This window comes from Pseudophryne corroboree, chromosome 3 (genome assembly GCF_028390025.1).
Source record: "Pseudophryne corroboree isolate aPseCor3 chromosome 3, aPseCor3.hap2, whole genome shotgun sequence".
Lineage (NCBI taxonomy): Eukaryota > Metazoa > Chordata > Amphibia > Anura > Myobatrachidae > Pseudophryne > Pseudophryne corroboree.
This window is the reverse complement of record NC_086446.1, coordinates 726,967,516-726,987,608: the sequence shown is the minus strand read 5'-3', so window position 1 is coordinate 726,987,608 and position 20,093 is coordinate 726,967,516. Positions and strand designations below refer to the sequence as shown.

The 20,093-nt window shown below is 47.5% G+C and overlaps 1 protein-coding gene across 1 annotated transcript in view; it reads left to right on the top strand.

The window, feature by feature from the left end:
- The window catches only part of GLRX3 (glutaredoxin 3), an 83,457-nt gene extending 68,840 nt beyond the window's left edge, over positions 1 to 14,617 (top strand). Inside the window, exons 7-11 of the mRNA XM_063962195.1 lie at positions 2,514 to 2,571; positions 2,656 to 2,708; positions 4,378 to 4,417; positions 8,425 to 8,517; positions 14,311 to 14,617. Coding sequence (XP_063818265.1) covers positions 2,514 to 2,571; positions 2,656 to 2,708; positions 4,378 to 4,417; positions 8,425 to 8,517; positions 14,311 to 14,361 — 295 coding nt within the window. The 3' untranslated portion in view covers positions 14,362 to 14,617. The remainder of the gene's footprint in view (positions 1 to 2,513; positions 2,572 to 2,655; positions 2,709 to 4,377; positions 4,418 to 8,424; positions 8,518 to 14,310) is intronic.
- The last annotated feature ends 5,476 nt before the right edge of the window (positions 14,618 to 20,093 follow it).

The window sequence follows — 20,093 nt, the reverse complement described above, 5'->3', positions numbered from 1 at the left end:
AGGAGAGGGTGATCCACGGTGTCAAAGGCAGCAGAGAGGTCCAGAAGGATGAGCAAAGAGAAGTGGCCCTTGGATTTGGCCGAAAGCAGGTCACTGGTGACTTTCACCAGGGCAGTCTCGGTGGAGTGGAGTGGGCGAAAGCCAGATTGTAGTGGATCAAGGATGGAGTGGTCAGAGAGGTAGCTTGTGAGACGGCTGTAGACCAGTCGTTCAAGTAGTTTGGAGGCGAAAGGGAGAAGAGAGATGGGGCGGTAGCTAGTGAGTGATGAAGGGTCGAGGTTGGCTTTTTTGAGAATAGGGGACACCAGAGCATGTTTGAATGGTGAGGGAAAGATGCCAGTAGAGAGCGATAGGTTAAAGAGGTGAGCAAGGTGGGAGCATGCAGAGGGGGGGATGGAGCGGAGAAGACGGGAGGGGAGGGGGTCCAAGTGGCAGGTTGTGGGGGGAGAGGATAAGATGAGGGAGTGGACTTCCTTGTCTGAGACCCTTAGCAGCCCACCTCCTGATATACCCAACCACCCCATCCCAACCAATTTACCAACTCTGACATATTTCTCTCCTGTATCTGGAGATGACATCATGGCTGTCATTTGGTTCCCTTCCCCTTGACCCAGTCCCTCCCGACGCCTCCTCTACCTCTCTCCTCCTGCCTGTTCTCATCTTGCCCATCTCTTTAATGTCTCCCTCACATCAGGCGCTGTCCTCTATGTATTCAAACATACCGTTGTCTTTCTAATTCCTAACAATCTCTCCCAACTACCGACCCATCTCTCTCCTCCCATTTATTTCCGAACTCCTTTAGCGTATTGTCTGCAGCTGCCTTCCACTCCCTACTTGACCAATTTTAGTCTGGCTTCCGTCCTCTCCATTCCACTGAAAGTCAGCAATGACTTCCCTTGCTGCCAAATCCTAGGGGCACTACTCTATGCACATTCTTTTTGACCGCTCTGCTGCTATTGACATTGTGGGCCACCCTGTCCTCTGGCAAATCCTTCACTCTCTTGGGCTGCATTATACTGCCCTCTCCTGGCTCCCCTCCTACATCTCTGACCGCTCTTTCTTTTTCTCCTCTCATGACTTCACTTCCCCGTCACTTCCACAAATTGTAGGTGTACTCCAAGGTTCTGTTCTTGGACCTCTTTTTTTTTTTTTCTCCCTCTTTACTTCTGTAGGTGAGCTCATTGGCTATTTTGGCCTCCAATATCATCTTCACCTGATGACACTCAGATTTACCTTTCCTCCCCTGACCTCTCTACTCGCTTGTATCTTCAGCTGTCTATCTTCTATTTCTTTGTGGATGTTCTAGCACTTTCTTAAACTTAACATGCTTAAGACTGAGATGATCATCTTCCCACCCTCCTGCATAAACTCTCCTCTCACTATTTCATTCTCTGTTGACAGCACAACCATCTCCTCTAGCCCCCAAGTGCACCTTTTCCATCTCCGAAATATTACTAGGATCAGACCATTTTTCACCCTGGAGGCAACAAAGACACTCGTCCACTCACTGGTCATCTCCAGACTGGACTACTGTAACCTCCTAAGGCTAGGGCTAGGGAGGGGGGTTTTGTGTGCACATGGATCCTGTTCTGCGGGACGCTGCAGAACAGGATCCGGCCAGTGACACGGGATTTCAATAGAGCACAGTGCGCAGCAGCCACACTGTGTGAACACATACATTGAAATGTATGTGTTCACACTGAAATCCTGTCGACCTGCCATCCGGCCCAACCTCGGCATGCTGCGGTTGGGGCCGGAGGTGGCGGGACTGCCAAACATGTGTGGACGCCCATGTGCAGTCTCCTTCTGGCCAAGGGGATCCGGTCTTTAGGTTGACTGCACTTAGGTCGACCACTATTGGTCTACATGGTTTACAGGTCGACATGGAAAAAGGCCGACACAAGTTTTTCACAGTTTTTTTAAATTTTTTTTTAATGATTTTAACTTTTTCAAACTTTACATTCCACGTGGACTATGATTGGGAATAGTAACATTGCCCGAAGCATGGCGTGCGAAGCGGTGCACTAATTAGGGTTCCCAGTCACTTTACGAAGAATACACCCAAAAAATTAAAAACAAAACACAAACACTCATGTCGACCTTTTTCCATGTCTACCGTGTTCATGTTGACCTATTTCAGGTGTCGACCTAGTCACTGTCGACCAATAGTGGTCGACCTAATGACTGTTGACCTAGTTACTGTCGATCCTTTGATCCACACCCCCGGCCATGCGGGTCCCGGAAGCGCAACGAAGCGCCTTGCAAAATCGCTCGCCACAGGTTCTATTCCCACTCTGTGGATGGCGTGGACAATTATCCATGTTGGTCGGCATGCCGACTGTCGGGATAGTGAGGGGGCGGGAGGTATTGTGACCGCCGGTCACATAACTACATCCCCTTTTTACACATGACCAGGATCCTTACAATATACAACTGAAGAAAATATTGAGGTTAAAGTGCTTTTAACTGGACAGTTTAGCTAGAAATAGTAAATAGTATTTTTGTTTTTTTAGACTCAAAGCACTAATCAATAAAGACCCAGTCATCCTTTTCATGAAAGGGAACAAACAGGTATGTCGTGTCAAATGTATATTTATTTACATACGTTTAGGAAAATAATAAAAATAACGTGACAATTTCTCATGTGTGTTTCAGATGCCTAAATGTGGATTCAGCAGACAGATCCTGGAAATCCTGAGTAGCACCGGGTGAGTGACGTTCTTTATCCCACACGTCGCTCTCCCGGCTATCTGTTCTGTGCAAGCCATAATTGATATGCTTTGTTGGCCAGTAGTAAATACTAATGTGCAGCTCTGGTTATTGACTAAATGTCATTTCTGTCTCCTGAAGTTATTTTTCCTCGTAGGCACGGGCGGGCGATTTATTCCACTTCACAATATTAATTTGTGTTGCAGTGGAAAGTATTAGAAATCTGCGGTATTATAGGCCGGTAGATTCAATTAGCCGCTGACATTTTTGTCAAGTTAAAAGATCTTGAAATATAGATTACAATGTCTGCATGAGTGCAGTGTAACATTTGTCTTACATCTTTTTACTGTCTCCTACTTGTGTGGTTGTTCTATGCGTTCCGGAGGCATATCCCATACCTCCCAACATGACCCTCTCCAGGAGGGACAGAATGCTCTGCTCCTGGACTTCCCTCTTAATGTATGATTGCCATCACCTGTGCTAAAACACCTTTCTGATCCATTAACCTGTTCAAAACAGGTGCCAGCAAAAATAAATTTAGAGGGAAGTCCAGAAGCAGAGCATTTTGTCCCTCCTGGAGAGGGTCATGTTGGGAGGTATGATAGCCTCCTAAAAAAAACTACAGCACTTTAGTGGGATTCACAGAGAGGTCTTTAAGGCATAAAGTAGTGATAAAGCGGTGATAAACGCACCAGCCAATCGGCTCCTAACTATTAATTTACATATTGGAGCTGATTGGCTGGTGCGTTTATCACCTTGCACTTATCACTGGTTTATCACTTCCTTATGCTGTCTCCAGGCTTAACACATCTGCCTGTGACAGTATGTTCTTTAAAGAACAATTAGAGGTTTATTTACTTAAGTGAAAATCGATCTCGGTCGATGCTGTGCTTAAGGGGCTGAAACACACATTTACTAACGGATGATTTTTTTTTGTATTCGTTTTTAAATGAAATGTTAGTATGTGTGTGGTTTAGCCCTGGAAACTCAGCATTGATTTAGATCAATTTTTATCGGTTTCTTACCAGTGAAAATCAACCATTAGTAAATATGGGTGTGGTATATAAGATTTACATGAATTAGGTCTACAGTCATTAGGTGTGACCCATATGGTCGACATGGCCAAAAGTCGACATAACAATGATCGACACAAAAATGGTTAACACACATTTTTGTGCATTTTTGGGGTTAGTGTGGATAGTTTTGGCATCTGGGACCACCAATTGTTGAGATGCGTTCGCTCGCCAAGGTTACTAAAGGTTATGATTTGTGACATGCATAGTCAAAGAAGGAAAAAGTAATTAAAAAAAATGACCCATCCCCCAAAACATGTTGACCTATTGAACCCGTCGACCTTTTCAACCTGTCGACCAGTAGTCTGGATCTCAGTAAATATACCCCTAAATTATTGTTTAAAGAATTAAGCATTTTTTTTGGTTGATTTTCTCTTGTCACCATCCTGAGATATATCGCCGCAGTGCCTGGTAAATAGAGGGTTGCTTCCCCAGAGGTGGGGCTTTTTGTCCTTTATTGAATAGTCCCCTTAACCCTGTAAGAAATATTGTATGTAATAGATTTGGGGACCGCCTGGGTAAGGAATGTTTGCTTGCTGTGCCAGGTGCTTTAAATTTTTGTCAGATGTAATTATTTTATTTCTCTCTGTTTTAGTGTGCAGTATGCAACCTTCGATATCTTGGAGGATGAAGAGGTGAGCAAGAACGGAATGTAGTGGTTGTTCTTGTTCTAGAAACAAAAAAGTGTGTTTATAGTGGTATTGATTGTTTATGGGTGTGGTCTATAAAGATCGACAGTGTTTAGGTCGACAGTCAATAGGTCAACATACATTAGTTCAAAAGGTCGACGGTGGATAAGGTCGGCAGGGTCAAAAGGTCGACATGTTTTTTTGGGTGAAATCTTGTATGTTCCACCGTCAGTAGAAACGTGTACCCTCACGGGCTCGCTTCACACTCAACTCTTTGGGCAAGGTGTCTCGCTTTGCTTCTCTCACCACAGGTTACTATTCCTATTTGTAGTCCATGTGGATAATAAATCAAGCAAATGTTGGGAAAACCTAAACCCCCTTCCCCCAAAAACGTGTCAACCGTTATGTCCTCATTTTGTACCTGCCGACCTAATGCATGTCGACTATATGATGTCGACCTAGACACTGTCTATCATCCAGATACAATAGTATGGGATCCAGTCACCATACTGGCGTTCGGCATGCGGGCAGTCGGAATCCCGACATGGATCACAATGCAGGTGCCGGAATCCCGATTGTAGGCTTCCCGATCAGGGAGGGTTAGGGTCAGACTGCGGGAAGGGAGGGTTAGGGTCAGGCTGCGGAAAGGGAGGGCTGCGGGAAGGGAGGGTTAGGGTCAGGCTGCGGGAAGGGAGGGTTAGGGTCAGGCTGCGGGAAGGGAGGGTTAGGGTCAGGCTGCGGGAAGGGAGGGTTAGGGTCAGGCTGCGGGAAGGGAGGGTTAGGGTCAGGCTGCGGGAAGGCAGGGTTAGGGTCAGGCTGCGGGAAGGGAGGGTTAGGGTCAGGCAGCGGGAAGGGAGGGTTAGGGTCAGGCTGCAGGAAGGTAGGGTTAGGGTCAGGCTGCGGGGAAGGTTAGGGTCAAGCTGCGGGAAGGGAGGGTTAGGAGAGTAGGAGGTCAGGGTTAGACTACTTACCTACCAGGTGTCAGGATCGTGTGCGTCGGGAAGCCGCTGCCTGTATTCTGACCGCTGGCATACCAAGCGCTGACATCCTGATACCATCCCCATTGTGTATTTCTAAGCTTGCCATAATATTCCTTTTAACCTGGGAAACCTATAAATTACACAGGTTTTGTGACTGGCTAAATTCCAGCCTTCATTTCACCTTTTTTTTAATCCACCTCAGAACGTGTGTAATCATAGTTGTCCCGCCATAAAGGGGTATTATGGCAAGCCTTCTGTACACATAGCTCTTTATCCAAACAATATAGTGGCATGGCAAATGCAATTATAATAAATACTTTTACACACAGTTTATAAGTGATAATAGAAAGCAGTCATTCTACCATTTTATTTGATATCATGGCCGCTCTGTAATTCTGTTCACTTCCTGCCAACAAATTGGTCAGTTTTGGCTTTAAATGGGTATAAGGGCGCTAGAGACTGCTGTGTAACATATACTAATCCCTCTGATAAGATGTAACGCCAGACTCTGGAAAGAGCTCATGATTTTTGTATATGCAGCTGTAACCATTATCGATTTATTTTCCATAAATAGCATAGGACCTAGGTGTGGTTTGTAGTAGGCGATATTCATCCAGACAGTAATGATTTATATCCGTGTAACTGCTTTCGCTATTTGGGGTTTGCGATAACTGGGTCTATAAAAGGTTATGGCCCAAGTTTTTAGGTTATCAGAAAAAAATGCTGTGGGTCAGATATGAGTAATGGCATTAGAGCTCTTCAAATAATATTGTGTAGACCATGGTTCTTCAACCTGCGGCCCCCCAGCTACTGTGGAACTACACATCCCAGCATGCCCTGCCTCAGTTTTAGCTTACCTTAATAGCAAAACTGTGACAGGGCATGCTGGGATGTGTAGTTTCACAGCAGCTGGAGGGCCACAGGTTGAAGACCCATGGTATAGACCAGGCATGTCCAAACTGCGGCCCTCCAGCTGTTGAGAAACTACACATCCCAGCATGCTCTGACACAGCTTTAGCATTCACTGACCGCAAAATTGTGTTAGGGCAGGCTGGGATATGTAGTTTCACGAGCAGACAAACAATTTGGCAGTTGCTCAATCATACCTGGAGATAATTATATATCAGGTGCTGGAAGGGGGAGGGGTCACAGATAAACAACAGACAGAGAGGAGGAGGGTGCAAATCCCCACCCCTAAATTCCCTTCCGCACACTGAAAATTACCTGTAACCATCCCTGAACCTATCTGGTAATAAAATTCAGAGAATTAGTCACAAATGTTTGCAAACACATGTTTAGCTGCTGGCCACGTCACGGCTTCTCTGATACAGCAGTCCTAACCTACATAATAGCAGTGCCCACATAGGGCCATGTAATTTGTCACAGTAGGCCTCATGATAAAGACTATTACTAAAACACTTCCAGACAGAGAGCTAACTTACCCAGGAGCCACCCCCAGGATCTCCCATTGGCACTACAAGGAACAGCATGCCTTCCAAATGCTGCTCCCATTCAATGCCTCTTGCACACGAGCAGACAAACAATTTGGCAGTTGCTCAATCATACTTGGAGATAATTATATATCAGGTGCTGGAAGGGGGAGGGGTCACAGATAAACAACAGACAGAGGAGGGGGGTGCAAATCCCCACCCCTAAATTCCCTTCTGCACACTGAAAATTAGATTAGAAGGTAATTTTCAGTGTGCGGAAGGGAATTTAGGGGTGGGGATTTGCACCCCCCTCCTCTCTGTCTGTTGTTTATCTGTGACCCCTCCCCCTTCCAGCACCTGATATATAATTATCTCCAGGTATAATTGAGCAACTGCCAAATTGTTTGTCTGCTCGTGTGCAAGAGGCATTGAATGGGAGCAGCATTTGGAAGGCATGCTGTTCCTTGTAGTGCCAATGGGAGATCCTGGGGCTGGCTCCTGGGTAAGTTAGCTCTCTGTCTGGAAGTGTTTTAGTAATAGCCTTTATCATGAGGCCTACTGTAACAAATTACATGGCCCTATGTGGGCACTGCTATTATGTAGGTTAGGACTGCTGTATCAGAGAAGCCGTGACGTGGCCAGCAGCTAAACATGTGTTTGCAAACATTTGTGACTAATTCTCTGAATTTTATTACCAGATAGGTTCAGGGATGGTTACAGGTAATTTTCAGTGTGCGGAAGGGAATTTAGGGGTGGGGATTTGCACCCCCCTCCTCTCTGTCTGTTGTATATGTAGTTTCACAACAGCTGGAGGACCACAGGTTGAAGACCCATGGTATAGACAAATGTTTCTTCGTCTTCTTCTTCGTCTTCTTTCCCTAAGTCAGAGCACTGAAAAGCTATAATCCAGATTTTTGATGTTTTACTATTAGTAAAAATGTGGATCACTGTCTGACACCAAATTCTTCATTCCTTCAATATCTAATTTTACGGGTCCAGTAGGATTTGCCGGTGCCAGGATACTGACCGTCAATATGCCGGCAGCGGCATCCTGGCCGCCAGTATGCCGGCAGCGGGGCGAGCGCAAAGAGTCTCCTTGCAGGCTTAGTGGCTTTCGCTGCGGTCGTCACAGGTTCTATTCCTACTCTATGGGTGTCGTGGACACCCACGAGTGGGAATAGCCCTGTTGCACCGGTATTCCGGCTGCCGACATTGCAAGCTGTCTGGATTCCGGCGTCAGTATCCTAAACGCGGGGTTCCCAACAGCCGGCAAAATGAACGTATACCAAATTTACAGTGCTGAAAAATTCACCTATGGGCTACAGTAAATATAAGTCTTGTACAAGGTACGTCTTAATCGGGGTAAATAGTGTTGCCACATATGTACAGCCAGACAGCGCTACAATCTCTATGAGCAATGTGACACTTCAGTTCCAGTTGCACGCGTGTCCCAATGTTTCCTGACAACGGACGGTCTGGATTTTGGCCGCTGGTAATTGCTTTAGATTCGTTAGTCTGTAAGAAACCGTGTGATCCTGTCCGAATATGGTTTTGCTTTTCTCTGTATTTTTATATACGTATTTTTTGTTTTGTCTTGTAAAAGGTTCGGCAAGGATTGAAAACATACTCTAATTGGCCGACTTATCCACAGCTGTATGTAAAAGGAGAGCTTATTGGAGGACTGGACATTATAAAGGTAACTTGTTACCACTGTGGGTGCTACGTGTATATTAAACATAAGTGAATGCTCGATGCAGGGTATAACGAGGTTATGGTTTCGGAATAAGCCTCGAAGACCCTGTCATGATATGAGTGGGTACAATCATTTAGTGGCCCAGTTATTTTGGGGTTTAAGAATGGCTCCTGTGTTTAGTAATAATAAGTGCATTGAAACAACATGTTCCCTAATGAATTCATGAGCTTCATTTTCATATATATTGCCATTCCCATATGGCTGCCTTCTGCTCTTTGTGTGCCAAGTGACAGATAAAAACTGTACTGCAGTGCAAAGTATTTAAGGTTATTACAGAATGTGTGTGATTTTTACAAAAATACTATAGAGAATTAACTTGCTCTGTATAAGATAATGTTCATTCTCCTTTCATTTGTATATACGGGATAATATATTGTGACTTATCATAGGCTTGGGCACACATTAGGCGATACATTGAACGATATATCGTTCTGGCATGGAATATGTCATCCATATCGCTCAGTGTGTATCCGCGATTGCACACATCTGTCTGTTGTGCTGCACGTCAGATGGGCCGAATCCGGCAACGCCGGAATGCAAGTAAATGTGGCGGATAGCTGTATATCATGCAGCCGTTTACCGGATCGCGTCCTATCGTACCATCGGTACCCGGGTCGGCTGGATTACACGTCGTCCTGATGTGTATACCCAGCCATAGTCTGTGCTCATGTTAGCATTACTGAATGCACAAGCGGTTGATTTTCGCCTCTGTATGTTATCCTGCTGGCATCTCTGAATGTGAGAAAGCTGAGGTGTACGTTACATTAACCAGAAGAGTTATTGCTGCAGGCCGCGCACACTCCTGTCTTGTACTCTGTATTAGGCGCACGGCCTACGCAATGATCAATCACACACAAGTTGCACAAAGCTTCCCATCTTTCAGCCTTGGAATGATAGGCCCTGGTACTCTCTTCTGTATATATTTATCTTAACTACTGTTATCTGGCGGATTGCACGTAATGTCACAGCGCTGTTCCTGGGAGATGCTCAGTACTGAACTCTATTATGCTGCATGCGTTTGCCGTCTGCGATACGTTTTAGCTTAGAATTGGCTGCCATTATAGGGTGCCAGGAGATCAGCGTGAGAGAAGTCGCTTTCCAATCCTTCCTCTTATGGGAACAGCAGTCTCTGCATTCTCATTACAGCACCCTCCTGTGTCTGTGCTTTGCGTCCTCAGTCCGCTTTAAACATTCATACTCTGTTTTCTAGTCCCCTTTATATGACCTCCTCCTAGTATATAATAACTATATATAGTTGATTGGCATTTTGTGTGCAAATGGGATTCCTTCTTATCAACTTGTCTGTGTCCCAAATAAAGCCATATCCCCAGATCCATTATGTAATCAACATATAAATGACTTTTATCCTTGTGTGTTTACAGCACATTATGGGGCAGATGTATTAACCTGGAGACGGCATAAGGAAGTGATAAACCAGTGATAAATGCAAGGTGATAAACGCACCAGCCAATCAGCTCCAATATGCAACTTAGCAGTTAGGAGGTGATTGGTTAGTGCATTTATCACCTTGCATTTATCTCTGATTTATCACTTCCTTATGCCTTCTCCATGTTACTACATCTGCCCCAATGCACGATACAGAAATGAACACTTGAGGAAGAAAAAAAGAAAACACATCAATCCTGTTTCTATAACTTCTTGCACAAACCTGACCGGTTCGGTACCTGATAGTTGCCATCACTAGCCTTAGCTGACCTGCTGTATACCACTTTAATCCGGGTTATTGCCGTGATAACCTGGGGGCGGCTCAGTGGTAAAGCGTTAACCCAGGTCCAGTGACCAGGGAACCCAACCTGGGTACCTTCTAGGGTTGTCCTGGAACTGACCCAGGTCGTGGTGCAGTGCAACCGCTTCAGCTGGGTCATTGTGACCTGGAACCCATTTACAGCATAGGAAGAGCTGACGCTTGGAGATCTCATCTCCAAGCGCCGACACTGCCGCCGTTTGCGGTGACATCACCAATCCTGCAGTAAGCCGTGTCCTGCTGCCAGTCTGAAAGGGTTCTCAGCCGGGTTGCTTTCATGTATAAAATCCCAGGTTAGGGCTTTTTAATCTGGAAGTGGTATTAGTCTCCGCAGTGACAGCACTTGTAGGAGAGAGACCGAGATAATGACTGCACCGGCTCAGCGCCTGGCCCTACCTCACACCTCCGCATTGCAGGCTGGCAATGTTATTCTGTTTCTCACATATAAATCATTCCATCTCGGAGACTGCAAATTCTCAGAGCATAGAGACGCCGAGACTCCATGGACCCTTGTTTATTTTTATTTCTTTCCCATTGAGGTGTTTCTGCATCTCTCCTTCATGCGCTGTGTCTTGTGAACAGCAACCATTTGTAATAGATCTATATTGTAATAAGCTTTATCTAGCTACAGTAGATCTCTTCACCATTTTAAAATCTACCTTACAGTGGCTGGGTCACAGCTACGTGCAACGTTTTGTGGATGGAGGCCACGTTTTCCAGCACTGTGCATTCTCCATAGCAGAGCGTACACATCTGTCAGCAACTAAGGGGGGATTAAGTCGTATGCAGCTTGCTTGCATTAGTACTTGGGAAGCAGGGGTGTAACCAGGCGGCAAAGAGGCGAAAGCGAAGTCTTCTGAGGGACGTGTTGGCAAATTGCGAGAGACACCGAATTGAGCATATGCGGTGAGTGTCTGGTGTTCGGAAACTGCACCAGCAGTTGGGATGTGCAGATGCATGCTGCTAGTGATGAAGACTACAGCGGCAATCGGCTGGATGGCGGTTTTGTAACTGTGCATACGGCGGAATATCCGCATTTACTTCTGTGCACACACTGCGGCGTACTTGCTCAGTGGTTCCTTCTCGGATTCTGCTAAATGTGTCCTCTCTGGCTGTGGATCTACATTTCTGATTGCAGCCACCTTCGGTGATGGGACAGTGACACTCCTATAGCATGCCCTTGAGACGCCTTTTTGTGGGAACTCTTCAGGCCACCGCCCAGGAACACCCATTGCGGGGAGCCGGCAGCTCTCCCGCAAGCGACTACATTTGCAGCAGCAACCTCTGTGTACAGTCGGGAGCGCATGCGTCATAGCGGTTTTCTGGAGTTGTTTCGCAGATGCGCAGTAGCTGCACAAACATCGGCGCTGCACCCACCTCCGCTTCAGGCCCATGTGTTTCGTTGCATCTACATTCCTGTATTTAAAGCAGATGTGTTCGTGTAGGACTTGCAAATGATAAAAAAAACCATGATGAAATTTGTAAGGGTTAAATGGTTTGTTCAAAATAGCAACCAATACAGTACCTCGTACTTTAACCTTGCTAATTATATACAGGTTTGTATTAGGGAAGATTAGCGCTGGCAACAACCATGTTTTCTGTTCTTCCTGGTGCAACTCGAATAGAGTATATAAATCAGAATTAGTGACTTAATTAGTGATTAACTTTATGCATGTTCGGCTCAAACCACTCTAAAGAAGAGGCTGAAAATGTCAAGGCACTCCATTATTAAACGGAAAAAAAACCAAGCACGTAACCGTTCACATTATGCCACGCTGCAGTGCCCCCAGTCTACATTATGCCATACTGTAGTACCCCCAGTCTACATTATGCATCCTCACCTGTCCCTCAGACCACCCCAATGCTGTGCCGCTCTCCTCGGAATATGCATGTGGCTTTCTGCTGACTCGGCTGTAAGATTTGCACTTCCACAACCTCATGCCCCCTTATTCCCAGTATTCTCTGAGCAGATGTTTATGTGCAGGTGGCTGTGTGGCACAAGTGGCCAACAATCCTGGCTGCGGATCACTCACCTAACTATTGGTAATAAAGACCATGATGTTCATCTGTCATCTGCGGACCATTCGCAGCTCACCTGCTTAAACCGTTTTTCAATTATATAGTTATAATAGGGACCCGCCTAGCTTTGCACGGAGTTGACTTGCTTTACTAAAATCATCACTGCTCGACTCCCTTTTATCATAGATTAATGTTTCATACACCTAAACCTTCCTCAACAAATGCTCTATAGAATTGGGAAAACCGCATCAAACACCATCCACAAGTTCTTGAAATTAACCCGAGCAGACAGACAGATGCCTACCGGGGACTTATTCTCAATTATGTGACTCTGAACTCAGACTTGTGTCCTTTCGTCCATGCTACTTCTGATCAGCAGCCACCAGCCTTGGGAAGGGGGCAAGACACAGTAGGTATGGTAGCCAAGGCAGAGTTACTGATAGGGAGAGGGTGTTGGAGGAACTCATGGGGAAGAAGAGGTCAGAGGTACATATGGATGGGGTGGGGAAGGGGGGTCAGAGGAACATATGGAGAGATCATAGGCACACATGGGGAGGGTAGGTGGCAGAGGCACACGTGGTGAGGCAAGGGGACAGAGGTACATATGGGTAGGGGAGATGATAGGTGCACAAGGGGAGGAAGCAGGCAGAGGAACTCATGGGGAGAGAGTCAGAGGCACACTTGGGGAGGCATTGGGCAGAAGCATTCATGGGAAAGACTTTCCTATATTACTGATGACTCAAGGAAGCAGATGAAGGAGGAACATTACGTAGAGATGGAGGTGGGGACATCTGAAGGGTGAGCTGTGATGATTTCCTCCGCAGTGCAGAGTTGCAGCCTGAAGCCTTCTATGAGAGGGAGGACAGGGGAGCTGCTGCTGATCAGTCTGACGGGGAGCCCACAGCTCTGATGATCCCTGCAGCAAACTGCTTCCTGGTCACAGGCTGAAGACTGCCTACGACTAAGAAGCTGTTAGCAGGAGGGAACATCACTCCTGTGATCGGCAATTTGCTCTATGGCGCAGCCAGCGCAACAGAAACTTCGTTATTTCACTGTCATCATTGTCATGTCCCCTGTGGTGAGTGGGGGGATGGCGGGTCCCGAAGGTGCTGCCGGCCTCATAGCATCCGCACTCCCTGCACCCATGGTAGCTGCTCCCTTGGATACAGGTATCTGTACTCTGTATAACTCTAATGCAAAAAAATTAACACAGCCACGCTTGGCCATTGTGTGGTACTGTAGAGCCCTACCATTCTTGTCTTACTGACTTGCTTCACTTAAATCGTCACTGCTAAGCTCCCTGACATTTTCTAAGAGTAATTCCTAGTGATGTGCGGCTGCAGGTATTCTATTATGAGTCATCTCTTCAAGGGTACTACAACAAAGACACATGGGCAGATGTAGTAACCTGGAGTAGGCATAAGGAAGTGATAAAGCAGTAATAAGTGCAAGGTGATAAACGCACCAGCCAATCAGCTCCAATATGTAAATTAAGTTAGGAGCTGATTGGCTGGTTCGTTTATCACCTTGCACTCAACACTGGTTTATCACTTCCTTATGCCATCTCCAGGCTTAATACATCTGCCCCAATGTTAGAAACAACTGTAATATGTGCAGCAGACAAGTTGTCGATGAGTTGTATATGAAGTAAAAAGTAAAAAAGTTGGAAAACTGGGCAAACCCCACCTCTCTCCCCAAATAATAAGTGGGGCTTCTTACCGCTGAAGCTGCGAGATGAACCTCATTGTGTTATTGCAACACAGGAAGACTAGTTCCATTCAGTTCTCCAATAGAGCACTTTTATGGGGTGGGTTGGCGATGAAGGGTGCAAACCGTAACCATAAGGGCATACTTCCGTAGCAATAGCCGGTAGCACAGGACCTGGCTAAGGATTCACTCTAACAACAGACCCGCATTAATAAACTTTTTAAAATTTTTGTTTTCTATTACAGGAGTTGAAAGAAAGCGGTGAATTGGTTTCGTCACTGAAAGGAGAACATTAACGTATGGATGTGCTATAGGTGACACAATATATAGATCAAGGGTTCTTTCGATTGATCCTGGTTCTTTGACCTCCTACCTGGATCTCCATAAACCTTATTCTGTCTGCGTCTTTATTCTTTAAAACGTCATGATCTGTACAGGATACAATGTATTTGGAAATAGGGACAATTATGCTCATGCCCATTCATGTGAAATCTGCTACTACTATACTAAACAAAATATTTTAATTTAATAAACATTATTAAAATCTCGTTATTCTTTTGCCAATGTTAAATGTATAAGGTGGATATTCTATCTGAATAATAAGGAAGATGCAGATTGACAGTACTGTCTCTGCTAATAGTACTTTCTCCTAAAGCTGCCTGTAGGTTTGTAGCAGTTATAGGAAGCCGGTAGTGTTGACTGACTTGAAAACAAGTCGGACTGAGGTGAGGAGACGGGGAGCGGTGCGGCGGGCTACGGGGATTGGGGATGAGCGGTACCTTAACGGCCAGGCACCTCCCTGCAGTGCCTCCCCCGCAGACATCAGCCCCACTGCCAGATCCGGCCGCCGATCTCTGCTCCCCCGCCGGCCGCCACACTGTCGTCCCCCCCCCCCCCCCCCGGCCGCCACACTGTGTCGCCCCCCCCCCCCCCCCCCGGCCGCCACACTGTTCCCCCCCCGCCGCTGCTGTCGCACCAGCGAGCAGCCCCTCTCCGAGCTCCAGCAGCATAGCGGTACGGGCGGGAAGAGGAGGAGGATTGTAATGGCAGCCAGTTTGTGTAGGGGGCAGCGAGGGCGCACACACTCCCTACCCAGCACGGTAGTCCTGATGCCACTGCCGTCCGTGCTGCTGCCACTACTCACCAGTCCCCGCTCCCCCGTCTCATCTCCCTGGTTCCGACAATGGCAGTCTGACTTTAATAAAAGCAGGATTGACATAGTCGGAACCGTGGCCAAAACCCGTCTGATTTGGCAGCGGAACACGTGGATCCGCAGCTAATCCGACAATCCACATGGTTTCCGACAAGTCGGGAATTGGAATTCCCGACTTGACGGAACAAATGGGGCCGTATTGAATAGGTCGGAACCCCTTCCGACCTAAAACTTCTTGTCTTTCCGACAGACGGCAGCTTCCGACAGTTATTGAATATACCCCTAAGACGACATCATGACCGATGTGTCGGAATTGGGCACATTGTCCACGATATCGTCTAGTGTTAACCTGGCTTTTAGCTTCTTGCATGATATCCTATCCTACACTACGGAATCTATCCAATTAGGTGTGAGTTACATTGTGTGAGTCGTTTTCACAGCAGATTCGCACTGTAAATTGCATTTGCCAGACAAACTCACATAACTTTTTCAGGGGAAATTCTGTGATCACCCCATCCTGAAGGTGTGGAAAATCTGTATTTGAAGGTAAAAAAAGGACTTGCTTCAGAACTCCTAGCCCCCTACCCCCCTTTTAATGACTAACTAGGCATTTGGAAGTTGTCAGTTAGCTTAATTGGACCAATAATTACTTGTTAGTTTTGGTATTAAAAATATAAATGTCCTCAAATTACCCCAAAATCTATTTGTTAGTTTATGCACCCCAAATTTCATTAAAGTATTTCAACAAAAAATAATTGGCTTTTGATCATTTTTCGTTAACTTTTCTTGTCCAAAACGAGTCTTAAATTACCCTAAAAAGTCCCTTTTTTTGTTTTTTTATTTGCATTTTTTTGTTCAATTCCCTTGTAAATAAATACAAATTTTTAAGCTTTTTAATTTTCATTGACTTTAAAAAGAAAAATAATGAAAAAATCAGCCATTTGGCACATTTTAAAAGCGTACAGAACTCTCCTTATGCCTCTAACCACTTTCTTTATGAATTTGCTAGTGTTCCTTATTTGGGTCAAGGAGGGTCTCCCCACTTTTTCATGCACTTCTCCCAAACCACATTTATTAGAAAATTTGCACACCGTCACAAATGTAAATTTGCGATGTTCCAATCATCAATGGTCTAATCTCAACCATCCATATTTAAATGATGTTAAAATAAATAAATAATGGGGGGCGTGGCCACGGCAGCAGAGGACTAGGCAGCAGGATCGAGGAGCTCCCTGGATAATTAATCCTGCAACAATCCTGGGGCCCCGATCCTGCTCTCCTCTGGACTAATCTCCTGCCCGGCGGTGCTGGGGAGGCGGTGGAGCGTGTGTGCGAGCGCTCCCGGCTCGCGTCGGCGGCCGCCCGGACTCCGGGCCTAGGCCGCAGCTCAGTCCCCGGCCTCGATTTTGAAGCTCCGCCGGGCGCGTGCGCGCGCGCACACGATCGAGCGCCCGAGGCGGACGCGGCGTCCAGCGGCACCCCACTCCTGCACCCTCAGGGCCATATACAGAAGCCATCCTGATACCCTGAAGGCTGGTGCAGAGAGGGAAGGAGGGGGAAATCCTTGTGCTGGGCGGCCATTTTACCTGCAGCTCCCTGAGGCACTGAACACAGCAAGGTGCAGTGTGGGTGAAGACTGCACTGGGCTGAAGGATTGATACTGTCCCAGCTGCCCTGCCTCCTACTGCTTATACTGCTGGAATACCACACACTGGACATATTTATTTATACCATTGGACCCCCCAGGTCCCCCTTCTCCCCTCTCCCTTCATTACAACGTCTGGCTTTCCCAGTGACTGGCGTGCTGCTGTTGCTGCATTTACCTTCCACTGTTATACTTTTGACACTGAATAACGGGACTCTCATTACAGCTGGACCCCCACAAGATGGTGAGGGGCGGCCAGAGTGCGGCCGCGGCTAAACTGGAGAAGTTTGCCCGACAGCCTACATCTCAGTCGACGCAGTCATCTCCTAAGCCTTCCCCCCCTGCCAGAATGGATCCATCGGCTGGGGCCGACTCGGGGGCGAATACGCAGCCGTCTGCACCCTCCATCCAGCAGGTCCTGGAGGCCATAGCGGCCAGCGAGCAACGCCTATCGGACAAGATGGAGAAGGTGCAGTGCGATTTATCACTGCTGCGACAGGACGTCCAGCGAGTACGGGAGAGGGTGGGCGAAACTGAGACAAGGGTCTCCAACCTGGAAGACCTCAGCGGCCCTCTGCAACAATCGGTGTCTGCGGTTACACAGCAGGTCACAACGATACAAGCCAAACTCCTGGACATGGAGGGCAGACTCCGCAGAAACAACGTGAGGTTCGTAGGCCTCCCCGAAAAAGAAGAAGGGGCACACCCCGAGGATTTCCTGGAATCCTGGTTAAAAGAGGCATATGGTGCTGAATCCTTTACATCTCAGTTTGCAGTGGAGCGGGCCCACCGCGTGCCCTTCCGGCCTTTACCACCAGGTGCCCCACCACGAACTTTTATAGCAAAATTCCTGCACTACAAGGACCGGGACTCCGTCCTGCGCCTGGGACGTGTGAAGGGTCCCCTGATACGGAATGGAATCCGGGTGTCGGCATTTCCGGACTTTGCAGCGGACGTCCAAAAAGACAGAGCACAGTTTCTCCCCATAAAGCGACGCCTTCGTGACCTGAATATATCCTATTCAATGCTGTTTCCCTCCAGGTTGCGAGTGGTGGCGGATGGGGAGACCAAATTCTTCAGCTCGCCCAGGGAAGCGGCTTCCTGGTTGGACAGATATGCTCCGGGGGCACGCCAGCTGGCTCCAGACTGACATCGGGTCGCCTTCCTTTATGGGCCTACAACTCGCAAGTATAAGTCCAGGGAGCTTCCTCTCGTTTAGTGGTTCTGGACTTTGCTGAGAAGTGTTATAAACGTATAACGTATAAGGGTTTAAATATTTTGGGTTGTTTGATCTGTACGCCTAGTACAGTGTTGCCGTAGGCTTTGGGTTCTCCAGGGCTAGAGTTCGGTTAGGGATTTAGGTATGCCACAGTTCGGGGAGGTATACGGGGAGGGGGGATGCCGGGGGGCTGCTGTTGGTCCCCCAGTAGTTTTTCTGTTTTATGTTTTGAATTTAAGAAGCCTACATATTAGCTATTCGGAGGGTGTGGTGGGGTTGCACTGTTTCCAGGGGTTTGGCTTGAGGTCCGGGGCCGGTGGACGGCGCGACTGCGCGAGTAAGGAGCCGGGGGGTTGGGTGGTAGATAGGAGTGTTGCGCCCCAGCTGATGACTTGGCTGACATGCCTCCCTTAAAAATCTTGTCGTGGAATGTCCGGGGCATTAACAACAAAGTAAAGCGATCCTTAGTGTTTAAGATGATCAAGAAATATTGCCCGGATATTATCTGTTTAAGCGAAACCCATTTGGAGGGAAATAGGCTGTTGTCGCTCCGTAGGCCTTGGGTGGGCTGGGCATATCATTCCTCGCACTCCTCCTATTCCCGAGGGGTGTCGGTAATGATTAAGAGGACTGTGCAGTTTGAGATGATTAGGGTAAATACAGATCCACATGGTAGATACGTGTTCATAGAATGTAAATTGTTCTCACGTAATTTTTTCCTGTTGTCTGTGTATGTTCCCCCCCCGTTTTCATATGATGTCCTGCAAAAGGCCGCCTTGTTTGTTGCCTCCTCCCCACACACCCCTGTCATCTGCTTGGGGGACTTCAACGCTGTGTTGGATGCCTCCTTAGACAGATGGAGGGCTCCCCGGGATCAAGGGACGGGGGGTGGTTCAGCCTCATCGGGATCTAAATTCGCAGACTTTCTAGACGGTATGCAATGGGTAGACGTCTGGAGAATTCGGAATCCTAGTCTTAGGCAATACTCCTGTTATTCGGGTACACATGGCTCTTTTTCTAGAATCGACCTGGCCCTGGTCTCGCCTGGGCTTTTGCCTGGCGTGACGGATGTCCGTTACGAGGCACGGGGGGTGTCAGATCACTCGCCCCTGGTGCTCTCAATAGATGGGGAATGTCAGAGGGGACAGTCATATTGGCGGCTACACCCTTCCTGGCTGGCCCAGCTGGGCGAATGCCCGGAGTTGGTGTCCACATGGGAGGGATTTTTTGCAGACAATGTGGGATCGGCCCCGGCCCCGGTTGTCTGGGACGCGTTCAAGGCGTATTTGCGAGGTACAATGATCGGCAAAATTGCAGCCTGCAAGGTGGCTAGAAGGGCGACGGAAAGACAGCTTGAGACTGAGTGTAGAGATCTGGAGATGCGTTACCTGACAGAGGGTACTCCTGAGCTGAAGGCCCGCTGGCTTGCGGCTCAGGAGGCCTGGCTGGCCCACCTTTCAGATATAAACGCACGTTCCCTTTTGTTTAGGGCTACTAACATATATATGCAGGCGGACAGACCAGGTAGCCTGATGGCCCACTTAGTGCACTACGATCGACCTGGGACCACGATAGCGCAAATGCTAGACCCAGGCGGCTCCACGGTAGATGCCACCCCCGACATCGCTCAGATGTTCCTCGAATACTTCAGAGAAGTATACGACAGTAGACTGACATGCTCCACGGAGGAACTTGACCTGTACCTGACAAACATTCCCCTTTCTAAACTCTCCCATGAGGCCAGAGACGCATTAGACGCACCTCTGACCCTGGAAGAGGTGGTGTCGGCGGTGGAGGTGTCTCCTAGAGGTAAATCCCCGGGCAGTGACGGTATTCCCACGGAACTATATAAACAGTACATAGAGTTCTTTGGTCCCCAGCTGCTTGACACGTACGTTAAAATGACTGCCACTAACAGCCTTCCTCCCTCGATGTCCGAGGCGATCCTTATAATGCTTCCAAAGCCTGGAAAGGACCCCAAGTTGTTGGACTCCTACAGGCCAATCTCCCT